A 24,158-nucleotide genomic window follows, 5' to 3' on the forward strand; every position below is an offset into this window, starting at 1 on the left:
CTCAGCTGGAGCAGGCACACTGTAGACTACCCCTCTCCATGGTGAAGCAGTGAAATGGGGGCAGGGTTCCAGCGGTTGCCGCTACTGGGGGGTGGGGGGGGTTAACTGGTGCGCGATCTCACGTACGAGTGTGTGATGACCCTAGCGTGACCAGGGCTTCACCCTTGAGCAGTGACCACGGTACTGCCAAACCATACCAATCCAGTCCTCTGGCAGACAGTGTTTAAGTGGTGGGGGGGATAATAGGCAGCCTTCCTAAAGCCCAGATTAAGAGAAGCGAGACAGACGGGCTGTGTCCCGAATGGCACCCTGATTCTATTCCTATTAAAGTGTACTACTTATTGGCTCTGGTTAAAAGTAGTGCACTATTGAGGAAATAGGGGGCCATTTGGGACAAAGCAAGATGCTCTGGAGGACTCCAATAGTCTCCTAGTCACTCCCAGCACTGACTTATCAGTCCTATTCGGGTTGTGTGTGCGCGATGGTACAGTATTCAATCAACCCTAGCTTAATGTTTGTGCAGTCGTCACCGGCAGCTTTGTTTACAAAAGATACTGCCCACTGTGCACACACACACACCCCTGTATTCAATTCTGATCACTATGCACGGCCAAAAGCACTATATAACAGTAACAGCAGGGGAATAAGGGCACTTGTCTGACTCTTACGCGCATATCCCTGTATGAGCCGGTTGTTGGAGCATGTTGTCAAATCACACCCTGAAAGGGTTATTTCCAGGTCTTGTGAAAGAACACTCCAGGGAACCTCACCACAGTACTACATGCATATGTGAAAACGCCCTAGGGGGATACTGCTATTCAAATTGCTCTCAACACCCATACTGACTTCAAATGTAGTCTCTGGCAGAGTGATTTGATCAAACCCAGAGGCTAAATCTGCTTTCCTAATGACCCTATGAAGTAACACTACTTTTGACCAGGACCCATTGTGCTCTGGTCATAAGTAGTGCAGTATACAGGCGATAAGGTGCCATTTGGGACGCACCCTAGGAGCTCCTGTTCTGGCAGGCTGTGTGGGCCGTGCCCTCTGTAGCCCAGTGTAGACACACTCGATCAGGGCCCGAGGCCCAACAAGGACAGGCAGGAAGTCAAACCTGGTCGGGAGTCTGCAGGCTAGAGACTAACGTACGTTGGGTTACACAATAGTCTTGCTCTGCTACATCGTCACACGCATGTGTGCAACCGTGCACACTCACACGCGAGGGTGCCAAATGATCCATTTAGTTCAGGGAGCAAAGACTCTTGACCACTCTAGAATATACAAATGCACACACGACTTGAAAACCTGCACTAAGGTGTGTGTGTGCGTCCCTGTGCATCTGTTTACGTACATACATGCACGCATGTGTCCCTACGCCTGTGTCCCTGTAAGTGTGAGCATCAGCCTCTTTGTTCCAGGCTTTGCAGTCAGAGCCAAGCTCTGAGGGACACCGTTGTGCTGACACCAGCCTGGCAGGGCTCCCTACGGCTCTTTTCCCAGCATGAAGTTCTCTCCACCTTGTTGTGTTCACATACCACACGAGTACAGATCCAGACCACCAGGCAGGCTATGTCCCAAATGGCACCCTATTTAGTGCACTACTTTATAGGGTGCCATTTGGGAAACAACCAGACAGAGCCCATCTCGCTGCACTGAGAGTCTGGGTTCAGGTGGAGGGAACAAAAAGGTAATCTCCACTGTGTGTAAATACAGTTGGCCCACAATGGAAGGCTGCAGAGAAATATAACAAAGCTCTCCTTTGATTGGTTGTGCATGTTTCTAGCTCTGATAGATGGGTGTTAGCTGAATATAGGTTTTGTTGAATTGCCATTCAGACCTGGGTTCAAATAATATTAACAGAACCTAGGCCTGTTGCCATTTATCCATATTGTGTTCTCATTAGGTGTCTCCTGTCACTTCCAACAAGGCATCACATTTCATGCATGCAGAGAGAACATCCGGAATGGGAGGTTGCTTGTATACCTGGAATGTTTTGATGAGTCACACAATGATACAACACTGGCATGTGATGATTGGCTGGCGGGGTGCCAGGTCCCGCCTCCTTGGCAGAGACTGCCTCTTACCTCTTTGACGAGGTGTTTGACAGGTCTGAGGCCGCCGCCCACACCCCACACGTTGTCGAGCCGCACCATCTCCCTCTTCATGGAGAGGAGCACCGCCGCGCGGTCCAACGCAGCTCTGTGGGGAAGGGAATAACCGCAACAGTCATGATCGCAACCGTGACCACAACCACAGAGAGTTGCAATGAGAAAAGGGGAATGTATCAAGTCACTGCTAGATATTGAACATAGTCACATGAATTCACAACAAAATTACTTTCTGAATAAAGTTGCCTAGACAGAGACACAACCAGGGTATGTAAAAATTAAAAATAAAAATTAAATATATATTTATATATATATTTTTTTTAAAGAATCAGCAGGTTAACTACAAAATGGACTTTCCCCAACTCATCAGAATAAATATAACAGTATAATTTGCATTGGAATTCACATTCTCAGGTTGGAGTAGTATATCTTTCACAATAAAAAAAATGGGAGATTCCAAACATTAGGTGAAATCAAATAAGGGTCGTCATCAGTTCTAGAGGGGGATCATTCAGTTGCTTGGAGAATGACTACGCTTCCATGGTGAGAAGACGCAAACATTTACCCTGGCCCTTCATCAGGCGGTTGTTAAGTGCTTAACTGACAACATCAGCAACAGAGATATGTAACCACTTCAGGCTGCTTTGATGTGAAGTGGGCTTTTCCACCATGTTCCTTGTTGGCAACAGATCCAAGATCAGTTTCTTCCTTAATCCTTAGAGAATACTGATTGTGAGCAAAACTGACAGGGGCAACCTCATCTGAATTCCCTTCACCCTAAATGACCAACATTAACTAATTCTCCCTGCCTTCTGCACATGATTCATATCAGTGTCTAAATGTTGCTGTCCATTTGTCTGTGCCTGTCTGTTGTTTGTCTGAAGCACTACTTCACTACTTTAGCCCTAAAAAAAAGTATTCTAAGGACTGAAAAAGTTGTTTGAATTTAAATCACCCCCTCCACCAATCAACGGCCATCTTTTTTTATTATCCTAAAACCCTTGCTCACCTAGCGTGGTCACAGTCCACCTTGCCTTTGTAGCGGTCCAGGAATGCCATAGGTAGAGCGTGGTCGGCGATGGCTCGGGCAATAAACTGTCCCAGCATCTGTAGAGTTGGAGAGAATTAAAAAGTCAAACTAGAGTAGATGATCGGTTATTCTCTTTAAATTAGAGGGTTGGGTTTAAAGCAGCATGACACATTATAATTTGTCTGAAAGAAAAATGTAAAATGATTGCATACCAAATGGCACCCTATTTATTCCTTATATAGTACACTACTTCAGACCAAAGAGCCATGGTCCCTTGTCAAAAGTAGTGTACTAAATAGGGAATAAAGTGCCATTTGTGATGTAGCCCAAGTATTTTTCTAACAAATCCTTCCCCCATCCAGTACCTGTGGAGCCTCTGGCGTGTCCAGCATAAGGTCGGGCAGCTCTTTGAGGATCTTGTCGAAGGCGCGGGCCATGTCGGACTCCGAGAGCTCCTTGCCGACCAGGTCACGGAGCAGCCTGGAGGTGAGCTCCCGGTGGCTGGCCTTGCCCTCCAAAGACAGAGACACAGCCAGGCTGGAGAACTCGTACTTGTGGTGGCCCAGGTTCAGGTCCCTCAGCAGCATCTGGGAGTGGAAGAGGGGGTGGGGTGTACACAGAGAAACACACACACACAGAAAAGGCATTTAACGTGAAGTAAAATGACATATAAGTCGGGACCCTGCATGGTTTTGAGACAAAACGGTAAAAGAAAATAGATGCACCGCCACCTAAAGACCTTCTCAAATAACCAACCAAACGTCCATCCAAACTCTTCCTCTCTTTAGTGCAACGTCAAACACATACTTGGACTTCTTTTGTGTCCCCGTGCTCAAAGTACTCCTGTACGATGGGGTTGACAGTCTTCTCCAGTTCCCTCTCGTCCAGCTCTGGAACAACAGTGGCATACACGGTGTCTCCCTTTAAAAATTAAACCACAGACATTGTAGGTCAGGAATAGCAATCTAATAACATCAATACGGCCGGCCCGCTCATTAGGCAGGATTAGGCTGTAATCTGAAATGCTACTGGTTGCATTTGTTAAGTTCAGTGCAGCCATTTTTTTTTATCTCAAAATCAAATCATTTCTGGGTAGCAATTAAGTACCTTACTGTGAGAGGTTAATTGTCCAAAATCAATAGCTTCTTAGCAAAGAGCAATTTCTCAAGCAAGAGTTTTGCTAGGTCTGTCGGAGTGGTTTGAGTGGGGAGGGGAAAATTAGATTTGGAACCCTTTCTTATTGGTCTATTAACTAATATACAACATAGTGATATTCCCACGGAAGGGCAAAACTCCCACCTACACATTTCTTTTTGCTAAAAAAGGGGATAATCATTTTCTTCTTTTTTTTTTTTACAATTTCACAGTATTATTCTAAACTATTGTGGAAATGTGTATAAAACACAGGAAAATCACATTTGACTGCACTGGGCCTTTAAGGTATAGAGCAGGGGTCAATAACTGCCATCATATTTAGGCTGAATGGCCAGGATATGGCAAATGTAACAGCATGATAGCAGTCCTGTGCCAAGTGCTGCCGACATATACAGTCGTTGTTTAAGCAATTACTCAACACACCGACTCCCTTTCCGGTTTTCTCTCCAGGTTTCAGAAGTATGCTTGACCTTTAACAACAACCAAAAAATGTTCAGGCTACACCAATGACCTGCTCTGGTATTGTCCTGCAACTCCCTTCCTTAAAAAGTAACCATTGATCTTACTTGATTGAATTTGATTACTTTCACAGACCCAGTCGTGATTGATGAGTGATTACGTCCAGGAAGGGAGGAGGATGGATGCACACTTTCAAGTTTTGAAACAGGACCCATGTGACCCTTACCACTCCCTTTGCTAGTACTCTCTCTCTCGCTCTCCACAGAATAGCAAACACCTTCGACATCCACGTTTAACTGATATGTTTTTTTTTTAATAATAAATCCTCGCCATCATAGATCATTCCTAAGGTGTATGGTGGAATATACAAAATGACTTGTCATAAATGGCCTATGACAGAACAAGTCTACCTTCCTGATTTAAATGGAAGATATTTCACCCAGAAAAGAAAACAAATAAAATGGTCTATTCTGATCCCATTCAAAAAGATACAAGAGGACTCATTATTATGGCGATGGATGTTAACTACAGGGTTGTGTTCAGTCGGCACGAAAAGGAAGAAAGCAGTCCGAAATGGAGAACTAATGGGGAGGTATCATCTGTCCAATAAGAAACGCAGGTTTTAGTTTTCAGTTACAAAATGTGTCCTGATTAGCATGACCCAGTTGTGGACTTTGTATGGACAATATCTGCTTGTCTGGGAACATGTGGCCCCTGCATTCACCGCCAATCTCAGCAGTCACCATAAGCATGTTCATTTTCCACAACCCATAAAGTGGTATGATCCAACACGGGCCGTGGCTTTGTGACGATTGGCCACTTCTGAACAAAGCTAGTCCAAAAACAGAGCTCAGCACAAAACAACTACAGAAAGAACCCAACCCTGGCCCCCTCATCTAAGCAACTGTTGTCTTTGTAGTAACAATTTGGGACATGGATTGTGGGGACACTGGTGTACATGAGAAGAGAGGAGTGCGTGCAGAGGCTCTATCGTATAGGTTGGGGTAGGAGAGAGCTCATGTCGTTTACACACGCATACCTTGCCCGTGCCCCCTCTTTTACCTGTGCAATCTCATCGTAGTTGGGGTCCTTGACATCTGGTTCCTCTACCTCGTACACCATACCTGCTGCTCCCCATACACCTTTACCCCCTGCGCCACCTGTAGTGTAAAGACCACATCAACATCAGAGCTAGTCAGTTAGCACTAGAGACCCGTTTAGGATAGATGGTTTTGTGAACCCAGGGAGATTACCTCAGCCATAAGCACTGCTCTATGATCAGTTTACCAGACTTCAATCCTAAACAAAAACCTATGGGCCCAGACAAACTGGTACTAGACCACCACCGCTTACAGAGTAGATGACTTCCATCTATCTCAACCATTATTCGCATAGCACAGACCTTTCTTAGGCAGGCCCCGGCCCTTGCCTGTCCTGGACTTGCGGTCGTTGGGGACGGGGACTTTGCCCTTGGGGCTGTGGGAATCGCCGTCGGCCAATTCACCCGACAGCGACTCTGAGAGCGACTCGCTGCGGGATGACGACTTGCGCACACGCCGCTTGGCCTTGGCCTTCAGCCGCGCCTCGTGGAGCGCCTTCTCCTGTGGCGTCCAGTTGCCGTTCACCTCCGCCTCGAGCGCCGCCTCGTCCTCATCGCAATAGGGATGGTCCATATCCACGTCGTCGTCAAAGGATAACACCCCTGCGATTGGATACAAGGACAGGCAGTGTGAGTTTAATCAATTTCATGTAAATATTAATAACATTGAACCAGCAGGACCGCACCCTGGTTGGCTTAAATACTTGTCTGCATAGTTTACTTCTTTTTAAATATTAAACAATGTTTGCAGTTCTTCCAGTGGCCACAGGGGGACAAAGACTGCAGAATGCACCTTTGACAACACGAGGTATGAATTTGTTTGTGTATCCTACATTGTTAAGTTGCAAGTTATGGGGATGGATATTCAAAAGTTTAAGGTCTGTGGAAACATGTCAACTGCCAGCACTCCTACTACTAATGACAATCAAAATCCCCAAGCAGAAGTGTGTCCAGTCACAGTGATGAGATTATAATAATTAAAGGATTTACAGAGAGCCAGTAAATCAAGGAAAATGCAAAACTTTCCAAGGGCTTGGAGGATGTTCAAAGACACTAATTTCCCTGACAGATAACATCACTGTAAGAAAGACTTGCAGGCATGAGATAATTTGTTGTTATTTTGGCACTATGGACAATGTCTAGTGTAAATTGAGACTGGTGGCTTTTTATGGACAAGACAGCTGTTATCCTTAAAATAATGTTGACAACATCTATAAGAATTGCACATAACACTTGTATGCAGTCGAACTGTGAAGTTAACTAAGATAATCCCTTTCAGTCAATGGTCACATGAACATCTAGTTTAATGGTTAGCCAATTATCATGCCCAAACTGGCCAGTTGACACAGGCTCATATGGTACTAAACTTCATTTTGCTTGGAGTTAAGAGCGCCTTGCAAGGCAACTGGTAGTTCAGAGTGACTTCCGTATCCTATCTGCATAGCTTAAAGCTGCAATATGTAACTTTTCGGGTAACACGACCAAATTCACATAGAAATGTGAGTTTTAGTTTCCACGGGGGCTGCTAGCTAAACATGCTAACAACAAAAACAAATTACAAAGATAGCCAATCTAGCGCAAAGGTATACATACAGTTGAAGTCGGAAGTTTACATACACTTAGGTTGGAGTCATTAAAACTCGTTTTTCAATCACTCCACAAATTTCTTGTTAACAAACTATAGTTTTGGCATCTACTTTATGCATGACACAAGTACTTTTTAAAACAATGGTTTACAGACAGATTATTTCACTATCACAATTCCAGTGGGTCAGAAGTTTAAATACACTATGTTGACTGTGCCTTTAAACAGCTTGGAAAATTCCAGAAAATTATGTCATGGCTTTAGAAGCTTCCGACATCATTTGAGTCAATTGGAGGTGTACCTGTGGATGTATTTCAAGGCCTACCTTCAAACTCAGTTCCTCTTTGTTTGACATCATGGGAAAATCAAAATAAATCTGACAAGACCTCAGAAAACAAATTGTAGACCTCCACAAGTCTGGTTCATCCTTGGGAGCAACTTCCAAACGCCTGAAGGTACCTCGTTCATCTGTACAAACAATAGTACGCAAGTATAAACACCATGGGACTACACAGCAGTCATACAGCTCAGGAAGGAGATGTGTTCTGTCTCCTAGAGATTAACGTACTTTGCTGCGAAAAGTGCAAATCAATCCCAGAACAACAGCAAGGGATCTTGTGAAGATGCTGGAGGAAACCGGTACAAAAGTACACAATAAAACGAGTCCTACATCAACATAACCTGAAAGGCCACTCAGCAAGGAGGAAGCCACTGCTCCAAACCTGCAAATTGGTCACAAATGGGTCTTCCAAATGGACAATGACCCCAAGCATACTTCCAAAGTTGTGGCAAAATGGCTTAAGGACAACAAAGTCAAGGTATTGGAGTGGCCATCACAAAGCCCTGACCTCAATCCCAGAGAACAGTTTTGGGCAGAACTGAAAAAGCGTGTGCAAGCAAGGAGGCCTACAAACTTGACTCAGTTACACCAGCTCTGTCAGGAGGAATGGGCCAAAATCCACCCAACTTATTGCGGGAAGCTTGTGGGAGGCTACCCGAAATGTTTGATCCAAGTTAAACTATTTAAAAAGCAATGCTTCCAAATACTAATGGAGTGCATGTTAAACTTCTGACCCACTGGGAATGTGATAAGAAATAAGCTGAAATATATCACTCTACTATTATTCTGACACTTCACATTCTTAAAATAAAGTTGTGATCCTAACTGACCTAAGCATTTTTACTAGGATTAAATGTCAGGAGTGGTGAAAAACTGAGTTTAAATGTATTTGGCTAAGATGTATGTATGTAAACTTTAGACTTCAACTGTACAAGCTTGTCATTTGTGGTAAGTTTACAAGCGAATGTGAATGAGAGACAAAGTTGAGATGCATGCTTGTCTGAAGGAAGCACAGTACAGGCTCTGTAGCAGCATGTGTACAAGCTGTGTATGTGTGGAGTCACTAGGGCAACAGGCCTACCTGCTCTGAGAAGCAGAGGGGCCAAGAACTGAGAGAAAACGAGGGGGGGAAAAAAACAAGACAGCTGTACAGATTCTCAAACAAGGCAGAAAGCTAACGCTATATGATGCCCATCTCTTTATTTAATCAGCCACTTAATTAGACAACTATCCCCAAAAAATAGACTGCTGTGCCTCTCAGGAGTGTAGCAAGATTTAAGGCACTGCATCACGGTGCTGAGGTGCCGACCGTGACCGGGAGCCATTTAAGGCAGTGCACAATTGTCCCAGCGTCGTCCGGGTTAGGAGGGGGTTTTGGCCAGGAGGATTTCCTTGGCTCATCGCACTCTAGCGACTCGTGGCGGGACAGGTGCCTGCAAGCTGACGCGGCTTATCAGTTGAATGGTGTGGCTGGCTTCCAGGTTAAGCGAGCAGTGTTTTAAGAAGCCGCGGCACTTGGCAGGTCATGCTTTGTAGGAAGCATGACTCAACCTTCGCCTATCGCGATGAGACCATAAATAACATTTGGATATCACAAAATTAAAGGGGGAAAAAAATGCTTCTTATTGTAATTCTTCTTAAAGACTAATTTTGTGCTCACTGAGAATTCTATCAGCAGAAAGTGCTCTGACTGATGTGTAGCTACATTTCTCAGGTAGAATGGCAGATTAATTTTAAGCAAAACATTAAGAAATATAGCTGGCTACATTCTTTCTAGGATAAACATTAGAAATGATGACCATGCATTATTTTTGCAAAGAAGACGTTTTTCCATTAAGCTTTTTCCATTTACTTGTGGCTGGCAGCCAAATAGCATTGCACTTCTGTCAAATGTGTTGTCTAATGTATTTTCGAGCACCGGTACACACTACCAAGTGCACTATTTTTCAGATGTTGCCCTACCGGAGTTACACAGTAATAGCGTCACTGATATTAGCTTCACGACATACATACATACTATGGAACGACGTTTAGGACTTTTTGTCAAAAAAGATACAGTAGCACTGTCAAAGCTATACAAAAAAAAAGCCTGCAAACAAGCCAACACCAGTCACGAAAGATGTGTTTACAATACCCCGTTGGTAATAAAGCATTATTTGTTTGACCGCAACATCTGGGGTAGCTAGCTTTAGCTTGGTACCTAGCTAGCACCAATACAACCAGCCTGAAAACAATGACCAGTAGAAACTGCAGTCATTCAATATTCTTAGCAATGATTTAGGAATCCTTGTGAATAAGTATTAGCTAGGTTGCCACTTGTTGTTCGCCTATTGAAATTGAACTTCAGTTCATGAAAATAAATAGCCAGCCAGCTACTTAACCCAGTTTCCCAAAGCTAACGTTACAAGCAGCCAGCTAGCGTCATCTGGCTAGTGAGGCTCGACTGGAATGGTTTATGTGTTGTGAAACTAGTCAGAATACGGCTCAAGTGGAATTTGTGGTTGCCTTCAAAATAAGTGTCATTGACAGTGATGCAAATGAATACAAACAGAATTATACCACACTTTTATTTTGAAGGCTAACCGCAAGGTCCACTATTGTGGCTAGCTTCACAGATGGGTCTGACCACCATTTATCAGAATGGTCTTACAAATTAGCATTATTTTAGATGACACCTAGCTATATAATTAGCTAGCTATAGCTACCGAAACAGATTATGTTGTGTTATTTGTTTTGACACGCAAGACCCAAACGGCGTTCCATAGAAATCCTGGTTGAGAATAAAAAGACTGAACAAATGAACAACGAAACAGCACAGCAAGTAAGTGAAAGAAATCAGTTGATTGTTTTACTGGTAATGGGGACATACGTAAATGAAAACAAAATAACTTTTTGCTCACTGTGGTGTGTGTGTAACCTTTATTTAACTAGGCAAGTCAGTTAAGAACAAATTCTTATTTACAATGACTGCCCGGTAGACGCTGGGCCAAATTGTGCGCCGCCCTATGGGACTCCCAATCACAGCCGGATGTGATACAGCCTGGATTCGAACAAGGGACTGTCGTGACCCCTCTTGCACTGAGATGCAGTGCCTTAACACACGCACATGGACGCAGCGGTCTAATTATTTAGCTGTACTAGAATGCTTAAAGGCTGCTAAAATTTAAAATATTGGGTTTTCCTTTTTTTTGGCAAGGAAAATATCAGATATCAGCCAAAAATGTCATATCAGTGCATCACTAGTCACAACAATGCCACAGATGTCTCAAGTTGAGGGAGCGTGCAATTGGCATGCTGACTGCAAGATGTCTACTAGAGCTGTCGCCAGAGAATTGAATGTTAATTTCTCTACCGTAAGCCGCCTCTAACGGCCTTACAACCGCAGACCACGTGTATGGCGTCGTGTGGGCGAGCAGTTTGCGGATGTCACCATTGTGAACAGAGAGCCCCATGGAGGCGGTGAGGTTATGGTATTGGCAGATGTAAGCTACAGACAACGAACAGCAGCATTTTATCAATTGGCAATTTGAATGCTCAAAAATACCGTGAGGAGATCCTTAGGCCCATTTTTTTTTTTTAAGATGCATATCTGTATTCCAAGTCAAGTGAAATCCATAGATTAGGGCCCAATGGATTTATTTCAATGGACTGATTTCCTCATATGAACTCGGTAAAATATACATTTTAGTCATTTAGCAGATGCTCTTATCCAGAGCGACTTACAGGAGCAATTAAGGTAAAGTTCCTTGCTCAAGGGCACATCAGATTTTTCACCTAGTCGGCTCAGGGATTTGAAGCAGCGACTTTGATAACTGGCCCACCCGTCAATACACAGCGGGACTCTTCTGCTCCCGCTTTCTCCCATTGTGTGCTATTGGCAAACTAACACGTGACTAGCTCAACTGTTCTGGGGAACTACAGTAAGCTTCATGTAAAATAATGTGACAGGTGAAATATCTCCTAGTTGACTGCAGGCGTTTAAAAATTAGCTACAAATATGATAATTTATTGATAAACTTCAAACAATAGTTTGTTTAAACTGTATTGAAAAATATCTCATGGTCATTTCCATATACGCCGCCCATGAATGGAAATGGCGGAGCAATTTGTGCATATTGAACCTTTAGACCAACAACCAAAGTGCTTCACTGTTCTGCCATGGCAAAATATGCCCATGTCTATATTTGTGTGCTGTACTGGAGGGGGGGCCCATCTGAAGCCCATCAATTCTGTGACTTCTAAATTACGTGTAACCATTGATTCTTGACAAATATAACCTATAAATGCCTCATGAGCTTAGTTGAACTGCCCTATCCCATCAGAATCCAAGACATATGCTTGTTTTACTCCAATGCTCATAAACAAACATTGTATCGCAACCAAAACATGATAAAAACTCCTCCTTGCGTCGATAGCCCAGTCTATACATTTGAAAGTGGTTCCATTTCTCCAGACCCATCCCTCTGCCTTTAGTCAAACAGAGCCAGGAAGATCTTTGTTATTGTTTAAATTGCCGCTTCTAGGGAATGATGCAACATCAACTTTATGATCAAATGGGGCCCTACAGAGTTTAAAGAGTTTTACTAACCAAACTGCGTAGGCCCATAAAACCATAAATCCCAAATCATAAAAAGTAGTCTTAATGGTAAATAGTCCAGCTTTAGACTAGGCCTATACCTTTCTCTGTCAACAGTGTTAAGCCTCCGCCCTATTTTACGATAAAGCCTTTTGGGGGGGGGGGGTTACATTCTAGTAATAATGACTAGCCAATGGTTTCGTCAATGATAGCGCTTCAATCTCTCCAGTTCTACCATCAACATGTCAGCTCAAACAGCAGAGCACGCTCAGGCGGTGTGGGACGTTACCAGCTGTTAGAATCCCTCTTGGCTGCTCACACTACAAAGCTTAATAAGGTGATTTAAAGAGGCCACGCCGACAACATATGCAAAGTCCACACTGACAACTTATGCGAACCAAAACGTGCCTAATGGTCTACACCAAAGTCTAAAAACACCTTTCGAGCTACAATAAACAGACCAGGAGAAAGAGATAAAGTGCATTATGCTGGTCACATTCTGAAGTCACACCGTCTTACTAACCAGGACTACCCAAAGCATAGTTGGCCCGCTTCCATATGTTAAAAGTGTTTGGCGCACAACTGTTTTGCAGGCACACGCTAGGGTGTGCACACAGAAGACTTAAAGGCCGCTGCCCTTACAACACCAGGGCCCACTAATCCCAATTTATTATGGAGACTGATCACACAACTCAAAAAAACACAGAAAAATGATGACGTGAGCACTTTTCCCCTATCCTTCTAGTGTGCATTTCGACACTACCACTCAGCGTGGGTCTGACTACATATGGCAGTGCTAGCCCACAGCCAGTCAAATGACCCCTCAAGAGGAGAAGGAATTTCTTAGGGTGTAATGAATACCCCAGAGCCCTCCTACAAAGCCCACCGCCGAGCCCTAAGAGGAGACACGACCCTATAGATTACAGGGAAGAGGAGGGCGGCCCAACCACAGAGCTGATCCAGCATTGTCTGGAGACTGGAGTGGAGCCATCACCAGCCAAACCACTTTTCCTGGCCATGAGTGCTGTATGTGCCTGCATCTAAAATGGCACCCTGTTTCCCAAGCTGTTGCACTACTTTACGCCCAGTGGGCCCAGTTTAAAAGCAGTGCACTTTAGGATAAAGCCTGTGTGCCTGCTCTCCTAGAAGGGCTAGATGAGCCAGGCCCCTACGAGTAAGTCAACGAGCTAGCAGCCGGTGAGACGTTTTGTACATGGATCAAGTGAACAAGATTCCTACGGGGTGTAAAAGGTCCAACAGATGTCCAGTGTTTGTGCATACTGTACAGCAGAGTCCTCGCTATCCGATTCTAAACAAGCGTGGGCCGGCCTACCGTTGGTCAAAAACACTCACTGGGCCTGCAAAGCTGTAAACAACTGACCAAGTCCCTCGTCGTCCTCCAACTCCCTTCAAATAGGCACATGCCAGACCAGTAAATTAGGGGAAGATCAATGTCAACCAGCCAAAAACAGGCCTGGCCAATTGGAAACAGGAAGAAAACGAGAGGAGAGCAAACTAGGGTTCTGCCAAGTCAATTATTGTAAACCACAAAAACTAAAAAAATGTGATACCTAACAAGCAAAGGTAACATTATACCTCTCTGAGAAGCTAGTACTGGACACATGCCCTTTGACATGTGTAATGCAATGATCTGTAGCCTGAGGCCATGTAGGTTGTCACAGACTGTATAGGGAACTGAAAGTGCTAGAAACAAGTTCTTCTACTTGTTTTTTTTATTTTTTTAACAAGTGTGTGTCGAAGGATTGAATCTAACCAAACGACACTACATGTTGTAGCTGGGAACCTTTGGATGACAAAAATCAGAGGAAGATAAAAAAAAAGGGAATATTTAAAATGGCTATTTGTGAATGTATGAAACCTGTGCCAGCGAAAAAATATTTTGATGTGGGGAGCTGTCCTCAAACAACCGCATGGCATGTTTTAGCTGTAAAGCCTACTGTAAAATCGGACAGTGCGGGTAGATTAACAGGAATTTAACCTTTTAACCGATATAAGACACTTGTATGTACATAAATGTTTAATATCCATCATTTTTATGATTATTTATTTGAATTTTGCACCCTCCAGTTTCACCGGAAGTTGTCCTGCTAGCGGGATGCCAAGCATTAAGAAGTTTTAAAAGAACTCCAGCACAGAGAAGAGAAAGCAGCCATGTCGGTAAAATTAAAATACTGTTAGACTTGGGGATTATGGTCTCGGACAGTGCCATTCGCTTGAGTTACGCCGAACGCGAAAGTCCAGGAAAATGAACAGGAATAGTAGGCTGCAATACTGTAAAGTAGGCCTAATGAATAAAAAAAAAATGTGCTTAAATAAAATTGACTGCTGGTCTTTACTGTATGATGAAAGTTTTTACATTGTATTCCATTTCCAGCGAGACTATTCAAGCTATCGACTCACTGATGGTTGAAGATGAGCGATCTGCAAAGGCAATGTTTAAAAGTCAAAAAGTTATGGGTGGAGCTAGTATTTTGGCTGTCAGCAGTATTAAAAATCGACCAATGTCAGCCTTTAAATGCTTTATTATCCAAATGTTTAAAGTGCGTGTGGTCGACGGAGAAAATGTATTTGACCGTTTTCCCAAAACAGATTTCTTTCGGGAACATGTGTACAGAGTACGTCCACATCCCTGTCAAATCGATTATAGGTCAAACTACATGGTAATGTAAAAGTTTAAAAATGTTGAGATCCAATATGTAAAAAAACAATATCAATAATAATAGTTAATAGTTGGTAACAGATCGGCTCTAAGAACCATGAACTTTAACCTGACGTATTTGGCAATTTATCAATCCATTGGTACGATATCGTCCACTTAATCTTTTAAAAGATATGTATGGCACTAGGAAAGATGATATTTGACAAAAACAGATCATTTAACTGTAGGCTACGTGCATAGCAATTTGTTTTAAGCATCAATTTGTTTCCGTGTTCTTACCCAAACTGGGTGCAGCACCTGTTTATAATATCCCTCGATACACAGGATTGAGGATTCGCACAGGATAAGTACTATCAGAGGTCCTAGGAGTTTGCTGAAAAACAGTAGGTTTTTAGGACTGGGATAACCTTCCTGCTCCCCCAGTCAAACTTATCTTGTTCAAATAGGGCTTTATGAGTCAATTCCTAGCGGAAAAGGTTCTCTTTTTTACTAAATGACGTGGTAACTCACAGTATTTAACTTTAAAAGTACTTTTTTTTTTAGGAAAGAGTGGTCGGCACGCAGACAGCTCAAGATTATTTGATTGACAGTTCTGGTCGCCTAGTGATGGACATGTTCGTCCCGCTTCAGAAAGCGATATTCCTTTACAGACAAGTAAAATGCCCATTCAGTGGCGCTTCGAAACTATCTCCAGTGAAGGTTTTGTGTCGTCATTTAAAAGGCCGTAGAGTACATTTACATTTAAGTCATTTAGCAGACGCTCTTATCCAGAGCGACTTACAAATGTTGAGTACCCTTGCAGACAAACAAACGTAGTAGCTGAGGTGTATTCAAGGGTATTTGACTGTGGAAGATCACTAAGGCTGGGAAATTAAGTTGTCATGCATATGTAATAGGACCATTATTCCGCATTGTGAATTGACGTGGGATTTTTTTTCCCCTTAGCATTTTAAATGGGGGAAAAAGTATAAAATTGGCAGTTTAAATGTTAATCAAAATGGTTCTTCATTTGTCACATCCCTAGTGTGTGTGTGTACACTGTTTAGGCCTGGCACTGGCTTGGAAGCGGTGAGAGGGTCAGCCCTGGGGGTCAGTAGAGCAAAGTTTTCAGAGAGCTGGGAGAATTGACCCAGTTCCACAGTTCTAAATGGCTGCTTGGTGTGAGGTGACAGTTCAGTAAGGTCACTCACAGCCAAAGAGATTGGCGTCAGGGGGGTAATGGATGCAAAGTAGAGTTAAAAAAAAAAATGTTTTAATTCTGTCAACTTTCTCAAAACTCCCCAAAATCCTGGTTGGAAGATTTCCTATTCCTTTCTGATTCTGTTAAGAAATCCAGGAATCCTCCAACGAGGATTTATAGAAAACCTGGGCATTTTGGTTAAGATACCAAAGTTTTGCAACCCTAAAGCCAAGGAAAGGGAAGGGGCCTTCACATGTTGAAATGCAGTCCCAAACTGCTGTCTGACAAGGCTGTGTTCGGTGTGGAGAATTTGTCTCCAAACTGGGTGTAAAGGGGAGGTTATACTCCCTGGATCTACAAGACATACTGTTTTCTGTTGCTAAATGTCTTTATACAAGGGGCCCTGCTGAACACAAACAAGCACTATGGGGCTTAATCCAGGACAATCAGACTTTTTGGGTGTGTTGTTACAGTTGGGTTAAGGAGGGAGAGAGAGAGGGGTGTGGTTGGTTGGGGGTTCAACTGTCACTAAGGGGTGGACAGAAAGACAAGTTAGCTACAGAGCTGACTGGGAAGAATAAGCTTAACTGGGAAGATATTGGACGATTTCCCATTAGGTCTATTATTGAATTAGGCAGGTTTTTTTTAAGTGTTGTTTTTGGCCTCCCTTAAATTGACACGTCCTTGTTTTAAGTAAATAATTGTTTGCACTAAAAGAGGCAATGAGCTGCATCCCAAATAGCATAGGGTGATAGGGAATAGGGTGCCATATCTTACTGGCCATATATCGGTTCTTAGCTGGGTTTGTTTTTCGGTCCTTTATTTGAAATGAAAAATCGGCTGAGCGGACCTTAAAATTATTATTTTTTTTTAATTCAACTTGCATTATGTGTAGTCAGTAGGCCATAAACAAATCCAGCTTGACATTTCAGTGTAGTGCACGCTCCATTATACTTATAAGCCTATATTTACCCATACGTAGAATGTATGCACACATGACTGTAAGTCGCTTTGGATAAAAGCGTCAGCTAAATGGCATATATTATTATATATATATATTTTACCTATGGTCTACTATCTATATAACATTTTCTGGACAGGAAGTACCCTACAATGCTGCTAAAACAAACACTGTAGCCTATCATGTTACTACTATATAGGCAAGTTGCTACTCCATTCAAAAGATGGGTTACATGCTACACTTGCATCAGATAAATAATCAACATTTAAAAAAATACATGTCTAAGCAGGTATAATCAGAAAGTCAACTCAAACAAGTATACAACAAATTACTCAAATGCAATTTCTTCCAGTTTTCTGCTCAGCTATATGTATGCCTATGCAAGACATGTCACCAGTGGAGTGGGCATTGCATCATTTCAGGGGTGAAATTATTTCACTGAGAGTTGTGTTTTACTCAATAGACGGACATAGGCCTCTGTGGGAGGGTTTCTCCTCCAACCCACACACAAAGGCGTCTTTGACGGGGAGTGTTACCACCACCACAGCAGCTGAGCAATTTAATCAAGCACAACAGGCCTTCCTCGAGTAGACTAGCGCCAACACAGTTCATATGAATGAGGAACAGCCCATATGTGCAGATGTATTCACCAGTATGGGAAACAACTATGACTCAAGCATGGAGTGTACCATTAAAGTGCACATTCCTTGCCTTACATATTGGGGGGCTACTTTGAAGAATCTCAAATATATTTAGATTTGTTTAACACCGTTTACTACATGATTCCAAATGTGTTATTTAATATAGTTGTGATGTCTTCACTGTTTTTCTAAAGAAAAACCTTGGATTGAGCAGGTTTGTCTAAACTTTTGACTGGTACTGTATGTGGGACGCTGGGCTGAAGGGAGTTGTCGTTTTTATTATTCTCTTACATTACTTTCACATTTCCACAAACTTCAAAGTGTTTCCGTTCAAATGGTATCAAGAATATGCATCTCCTACCACATGAGGAGGGGAACACTACATTCAAGAGAGAGGGAAAGGGGGGGGATTCCAATGTATGTACTTGGCAATAACGTATGTATTTTCACACGTGACACAAGGATGAAACCATATGGGTTTAATTCTGCTGAACACTTGTTGGATTTAATGTTTATTAGTAAATATTTAAACTGAATTGTGGTTATTTTATTTTTAATCCTCAACAGATATTCCAAGTAGGAACTGTAGGCAAGGAACTGTAAATGAGACAATTGCAACCTTAGCGCCAAACCATAGTAATCTATATACTATAAACAAAAATGTCATCCATTTCACATTAAGCACATGCATTACGTCAAGTATTTCTATTGAGATATATATATATATATATAATGCCCACGTCACTAATCTTGTAAGACTTGATACTGCGTTAGTAACCAAGTGGGAATTTCCCACCATAGATAAAACTGTAGATAGATAAAACCAAATTTGACATGGACATTGCTCTTAACCTTCCACCATTTTAAAGTGGGTGAAGGATCACATGATTCCATCCAGGTCATCAGCTAATGAATTATACACGCCAAAAATGTAGCTGGCAGTAAATGGCTAACCTTGTTTGAACAGGTATAAAGGGCAGCACACCGGCAGTTTTTTTGCCAAATCAGAAGTAGTAGATAAGAAATTATACTACTTCAAAATTGAGATTGCGTTACTGGCGCTCACAGACGCCACATTGGGACATATAAAGATGATATCTATCAGACTGTTTACCACATGACTGGGGAAAAAAACAACATTTGAACGGCCCTCCAGCTGGTACTTCCTTGTGGTTAACTCGTCTAGCGCCGCTGAGCTCCGACTTCCCCCACATGGTGACCTCTGTTACCTACTATGTAAATTCTCGATAAAAGCAACTCAAAACATTATTTTTTAAAGCAATCTATTCATATGAGTTTTTTTAACACTATAATTTGTTTACAAGCCTGATAGCTGTACTTTTAGTTTATGGTTGACACAGCTTGTTGGCCATTAGCTAATTGGGTGTTTCTCAAATGAGCTCAAAGCACGCGAATGCATCCAACTGGTATTTTTGACTTCAAAATGGTACATTTCCACCTCCCACTTGGAGCTCAAGGATGATCGACTCATTTCCCCACTAGTCTCTACCAGCTGGTGGGATGCTCAAATAGATTTTCCCAGTCGTATGTGGTAAACGTAGAGAATGATAAAGATATCATCTTTATATATGTCCCATTATGGCATCTGTGTGCACACAGGCAGCACATTGAGGCCATCTTCATTTTGAAGTAGTACATTTTTCTACTACTACGAGTTGGCAAACAAACTGAAAGGGTGCATACTGCCATTCAGAGTGTGTTGTTTGACCAGGTATAGAGCCAGGGATAGCAATTTACTGCCACCTACAGTTATGGAATATTTGCCTCACAAGTATAATCTAATCTTATGCAAGGTTTTTTTTAACTGCGTTGTTGGTTAGGGGCTCCTAAGTAAGCATTTCACTGCAAGGTCTACAACTGTATTCAGTGCATGTGACATAACACTGTATTTGATATTGACAGATCCCTCCTGATGACCCAGATGGAATCATGTGATCCTTGCTTCACCCATAGGAAGTCCCACCCAGTAAATTCCCACTGGTTATCAACTCTGCATGAGTAGTCAGTCATCGGTTACACAGGGTTGTGCATGTGTCTACTAATCTCGAGTTCTACTGGAGAAAAACATTGACTATGTAGAAGTCCATAGCCACATGTATGTCTTTGGCCAATGCAAGACATCATGCGACCAATTTTGCTCAGTGGGGAAATTCATGTCAATGTGATAGAGGATGTTTTACAAATCCGTGCCATTCAACATTGGCATAAATGAATGATGGGCATAAATGGATGGGCAATATGACAGGTTGTATTTAACCAATATGCATAAAAGTTGATGTTCTTTGCAGTATTTTTTTTATGTAGCCAAATAAAAATGGTATTGCACGCAACGGATTGCACGTCTTGATAAGGGGGCGTGATGGTGTTTTGACAACAAATTCAGTTCGTCGTTTGACCGCATGTTTGTCAGGGTATATAGCATTTTGTCAAATTACCGAGATTATGAATAAAAACACGATAGCACTGGCCATGAATGAAAGCAATGTTGCATGAATTTTTATGGACATTCCTTTAAATCAGTAACATTAAATCACAAAACACCCTTTAAATACAACTACATTTGTAGGCAAATGTCCGAAATTGAAACATTTGACAGGTCAGTGTATAACTGTTAGTGGTTGATTGCGCAACAACATAGTATGTTGACTACATATTGCTATCTAAATGGCTAGCCAGATACGTTAGCCTTTCGCCAAAGAAGAAGGGACGTTAATGCACTGAAAAACAAGTCTAGAATGGGTTACATATTAGAGTGCGTCTTCACATGTGCCCAGCGAGACAATAGTCCATAAAAAACAATGCATAGTCAAATATGTCGTCCAGCAATTTGTGAGTTGGCTGTCGAATTAACTTGCTAACTAGCTACATTGCCAACTGGTTCGTTCTAATACAAGTGCTCGAGCAATAGAGCACATGGTGGAGTGTGGCTGGAACTGCAGCCCAACCCTTTGAGACAATAGGCGAACTGGGCAAACATGTTTTCGTCGTTCAATCCAAACGATTTACTGCCTTGAATTAACCATGCAATTCGTGCATATGCTATTCAAATAACTCACCATCGTGCTTTTGAACCGTGGTCCATGTCTCCACTTCGGTCGCCATGGCGCTCTCTTGAACTGGTTGTTTACCGTTTGATAGCGATCCACACCGTTTGGCCTGTCACGAAAACAAATAGCAGAAACATGCAAAACAGCGTGAACAAAACAATCAAACAAAATGTGCACCTAAAGGAAACATTGGTGTTATGCACATGCATGCCAAAAAAATGTAAATACGTTAATCCTCACCCTCAAGCAGCTTGCTTGCTCGTGCTATATAACGTCAGCTATAATACCCAACAAATTTGAAATGCCGTAGAAAAATGAATGTCAAATAAATTCGACACTTTTTTAAATGAAATTAATATATATCTACTACTCCTTTCAGAATAAATCTGACAAGAGCATGGGTGGGAACCGATGTGCAAAGAGAAAATAATCCGTGGACCTTTCCGCAGCAACCTAGAAAATAAACAAAGTCTGTTTTTAACTTTGGAACGTCTGTCTCAATGTCACGTGGTTAATACAGGGGCAAGTCCTTTTCTGTTCTGGCCAATCATTTGGGCTTAGTGTTATCCGAGATTCTTGGGAAGTCCCTACCTTAAACCCTACAATTAACCCCTACCGTTATCCCAATCATAACGGGACCAAACCCGAACCATTTCAAAAAATAAATCAACTTCAATGCGGTAGGGACGTCCCAAGGAACCGATATTGCAAGGACCAATCAATTCAATGTCAATGTAAGGGATTTATTGGCATGGGAAACATATGTTAACATTGCCAAAGTACGTGAAATCGATAAGAAACAATAACAAATTAACTGTAAGCATTTACACTTACAAAGGTTCCAAAATAATAGAGACATTTCAGATGTCATATTGTGTATATTTAATTTACAGTGTTGTACTTGAATATTTCAAGTACAAAAGAGAAAATAAATAAACATAGGTTGTATGGCCCTGCTTAACCCGGACGACGCTAGGCCAATTGGGCGTCGCCACATGGACCTCCGGGTCGCGCCGGCTGCGACAGAGCCTGGGCTCGAACCCAGAGTCTCTGGTGGCACAGATAGCACTGCGATGTGGTGTCCTAGACTACCGCGTCACCCGGGTCCCGTTATTTGCAGAATTCCGCATGAACATTCTCAATTTGGTGTTTGTCCCATTGTGTGAATTCTTGGTTGGGGAGCGGACCCCAGACCTCATAACCATAAAGGGCAATGGGTTCAGATCCTAATTGGTATGTCGAATTCTATGTTCATGGTCGCTTCCAGTGGTTATTATTGTCATGTGACCATTCCAAGATGGCGGCCCCTTAGCCTACTTTATGCTAAGTGTAATTAGCCGCATGCTAACACGAATGCTAACGTTCTAACTTATGCTTGCCTATGTATGGGTTTATACTGTTTATAATGTTAGGTTAGCTTGCACTGTTGATAACGCACTACTGTAGCATTCTAGCTATATTCGTTTAAGCTTTTCCTTTAAACTATGAGTCCACCTTACCGGGTGGTGCTCTCCTGTCACGGAGGTTTAAAGCAGTGTATTCAAAGGAAAAATGTATCATTAATTCCAATTAATTGAAATAAATCAAATCAAATCCAATGGATTTATATAGCCCTTCGTACATCAGCTGATATCTCAAAGTGCTGTACAGAAACCCAGCCTAAAACCCCAAACAGCAAGCGATGCAGGTGTAGAAGCATGTAATGTTATTTAGATATTTGCTATAAAAAATTGTTCTATCAACTTGACGTGAGAAACGAATAGACATGAAAATTGTTTGATACGCCCTGAGGAGTTTAAAGACAGGTTTATACCGAATTATACTGAATTTATTTATACCGCAAAAGATGCGACTCCGGTGGGACTCGAACCCACAACCTTTGAATCACTCCTCAAGTGCTTGACTAGAAGTCCAATGCGCTATCCATTGCGCCACGGAGCCACCTGTTGATAGCTTACGCACTAGCTAATATAACGTTGCGGCGCATTTGAGCTAGCTTTTCTATGTACACAGGTTACTAAATACGTCACAATGGTCACGTCATATGTGAAGGAAGATAAATATAGATGTCGTGTACATTGTAAGTGAACAACGTATAATATACGTTAACCCTGATAATATTGTTGTAGTATGGATTGAATAAGAAAACATTTTCTGGCTGATATCTGAAACTGCTTTAGTTTAGCGTTTTCTTGCCACGGACGCGTTGTGCAGTGGATTGAACATAAAGTGACGGCTCTTTCGCATTGTCAATAGAGCAAGAATCACATGCTGTTTAGTGAAACAAGCGAATATATTGTGCTAACTGGCATTGTAGCTATATGAGCATCCCCCAGTTAGTCGAAGACATTTCTGGTTGCGACAACCTAGTTATGATATCACTGTCATATCACAACCAACAAGTAAGTAACCAAGATTTGCACTCGCCAACCAATCCGAAGATTATCGCTCATCAATCGAGGTTGCTACACCAAGAATTAAAGAATGGGGGGCATTTTCTATCAAGAACCACCATACTCGTCGAAGCCTACACTATATTGAATCCCAACACGGGTGCTGTATTTAGCCTTGAATGGTTTTAATGCTTTCTTTTCCTTTACAGTGACAATCTGAGAGTAGAAAAGTATCGGGCTTCATCCGACAATCCTCTCAGCCTGTAAATCTGTCATCATCATCCGTAACTTTTCATTTTGAAAACCTGTCTCTTTTTGTCAAACCACTCACCCTCTTCAATTCTTGGTTACTCCTTGGTTGCACTGGCGTCTCGGATTGGTTGCCAATTCTTGGTTGCAGACGGCGATATGATTGGTTGTCACAACCAGAAATGAGTTCGTAACAGAGCCTTGGAAATTTGTTGAAATACCATACATGGCCTTCTAAAGACAGAGCCCGGATAGCTCAGTCGGTAGAGCATCAGACTTTTAATCTGAGGGTCCAGGGTTCAAGTCCCTGTTCGGGCGATGCTTTTTTTATGAATATTGCTGGCCATCATCTACGTTTCATTAGATTGCTGGGTGACTAAACGAGAATTTTGAATTCACCTTGAAGACGACGCCTAAATTGCGTTCTTGTGTTTACTCGTTGTATTCTTAAGGTCCGTTTCTTGTATTTATCCGTTTTAAAGACCGCCAAGCAGTAATTATGCTATAGTCAATAATAAATACAGAAAAAGAGTCTACTTTGACTGGATTTGATTGGAATATCACTTTCAAGGCTGTCTGGTGAACGTTTCTGTGGGGCTAATTTATGCCGCTAGGTGGAGACATTGCACATGTA

The 24,158-nt window shown here is 42.3% G+C and overlaps 1 protein-coding gene and 2 non-coding genes across 3 annotated transcripts in view; 1 reads left to right on the forward strand and 2 right to left on the reverse strand.

Annotated features, from left to right (window-relative positions):
- Positions 1–21,368, reverse strand: part of LOC118362926 (programmed cell death protein 4-like) — a 30,362-nt gene extending 8,994 nt beyond the window's left edge. The window contains exons 1-8 of the mRNA XM_035743659.2: positions 21,123–21,368; positions 20,892–20,991; positions 6,155–6,454; positions 5,815–5,912; positions 3,946–4,059; positions 3,504–3,725; positions 3,118–3,215; positions 2,085–2,199 (exon numbers count right to left, since the gene is read on the reverse strand). Of these exons, the coding sequence (XP_035599552.1) occupies positions 2,085–2,199; positions 3,118–3,215; positions 3,504–3,725; positions 3,946–4,059; positions 5,815–5,912; positions 6,155–6,454; positions 20,892–20,937 (993 nt within the window). The 5' untranslated portion in view covers positions 20,938–20,991; positions 21,123–21,368. The remainder of the gene's footprint in view (positions 1–2,084; positions 2,200–3,117; positions 3,216–3,503; positions 3,726–3,945; positions 4,060–5,814; positions 5,913–6,154; positions 6,455–20,891; positions 20,992–21,122) is intronic.
- Positions 21,369–22,731: 1,363 nt separating this feature from the next.
- trnar-ucu (transfer RNA arginine (anticodon UCU)) lies at positions 22,732–22,823 on the reverse strand. The gene is given in 2 exon segments: positions 22,732–22,767; positions 22,787–22,823. It is a non-coding gene; the product is annotated as a tRNA-Arg (tRNA).
- A 946-nt stretch (positions 22,824–23,769) lies between these two features.
- Positions 23,770–23,842, forward strand: trnak-uuu (transfer RNA lysine (anticodon UUU)). The gene has a single exon. It is a non-coding gene; the product is annotated as a tRNA-Lys (tRNA).
- The last annotated feature ends 316 nt before the right edge of the window (positions 23,843–24,158 follow it).

Source organism: Oncorhynchus keta, chromosome 29, assembly GCF_023373465.1.
Source record: "Oncorhynchus keta strain PuntledgeMale-10-30-2019 chromosome 29, Oket_V2, whole genome shotgun sequence".
NCBI lineage: Eukaryota > Metazoa > Chordata > Actinopteri > Salmoniformes > Salmonidae > Oncorhynchus > Oncorhynchus keta.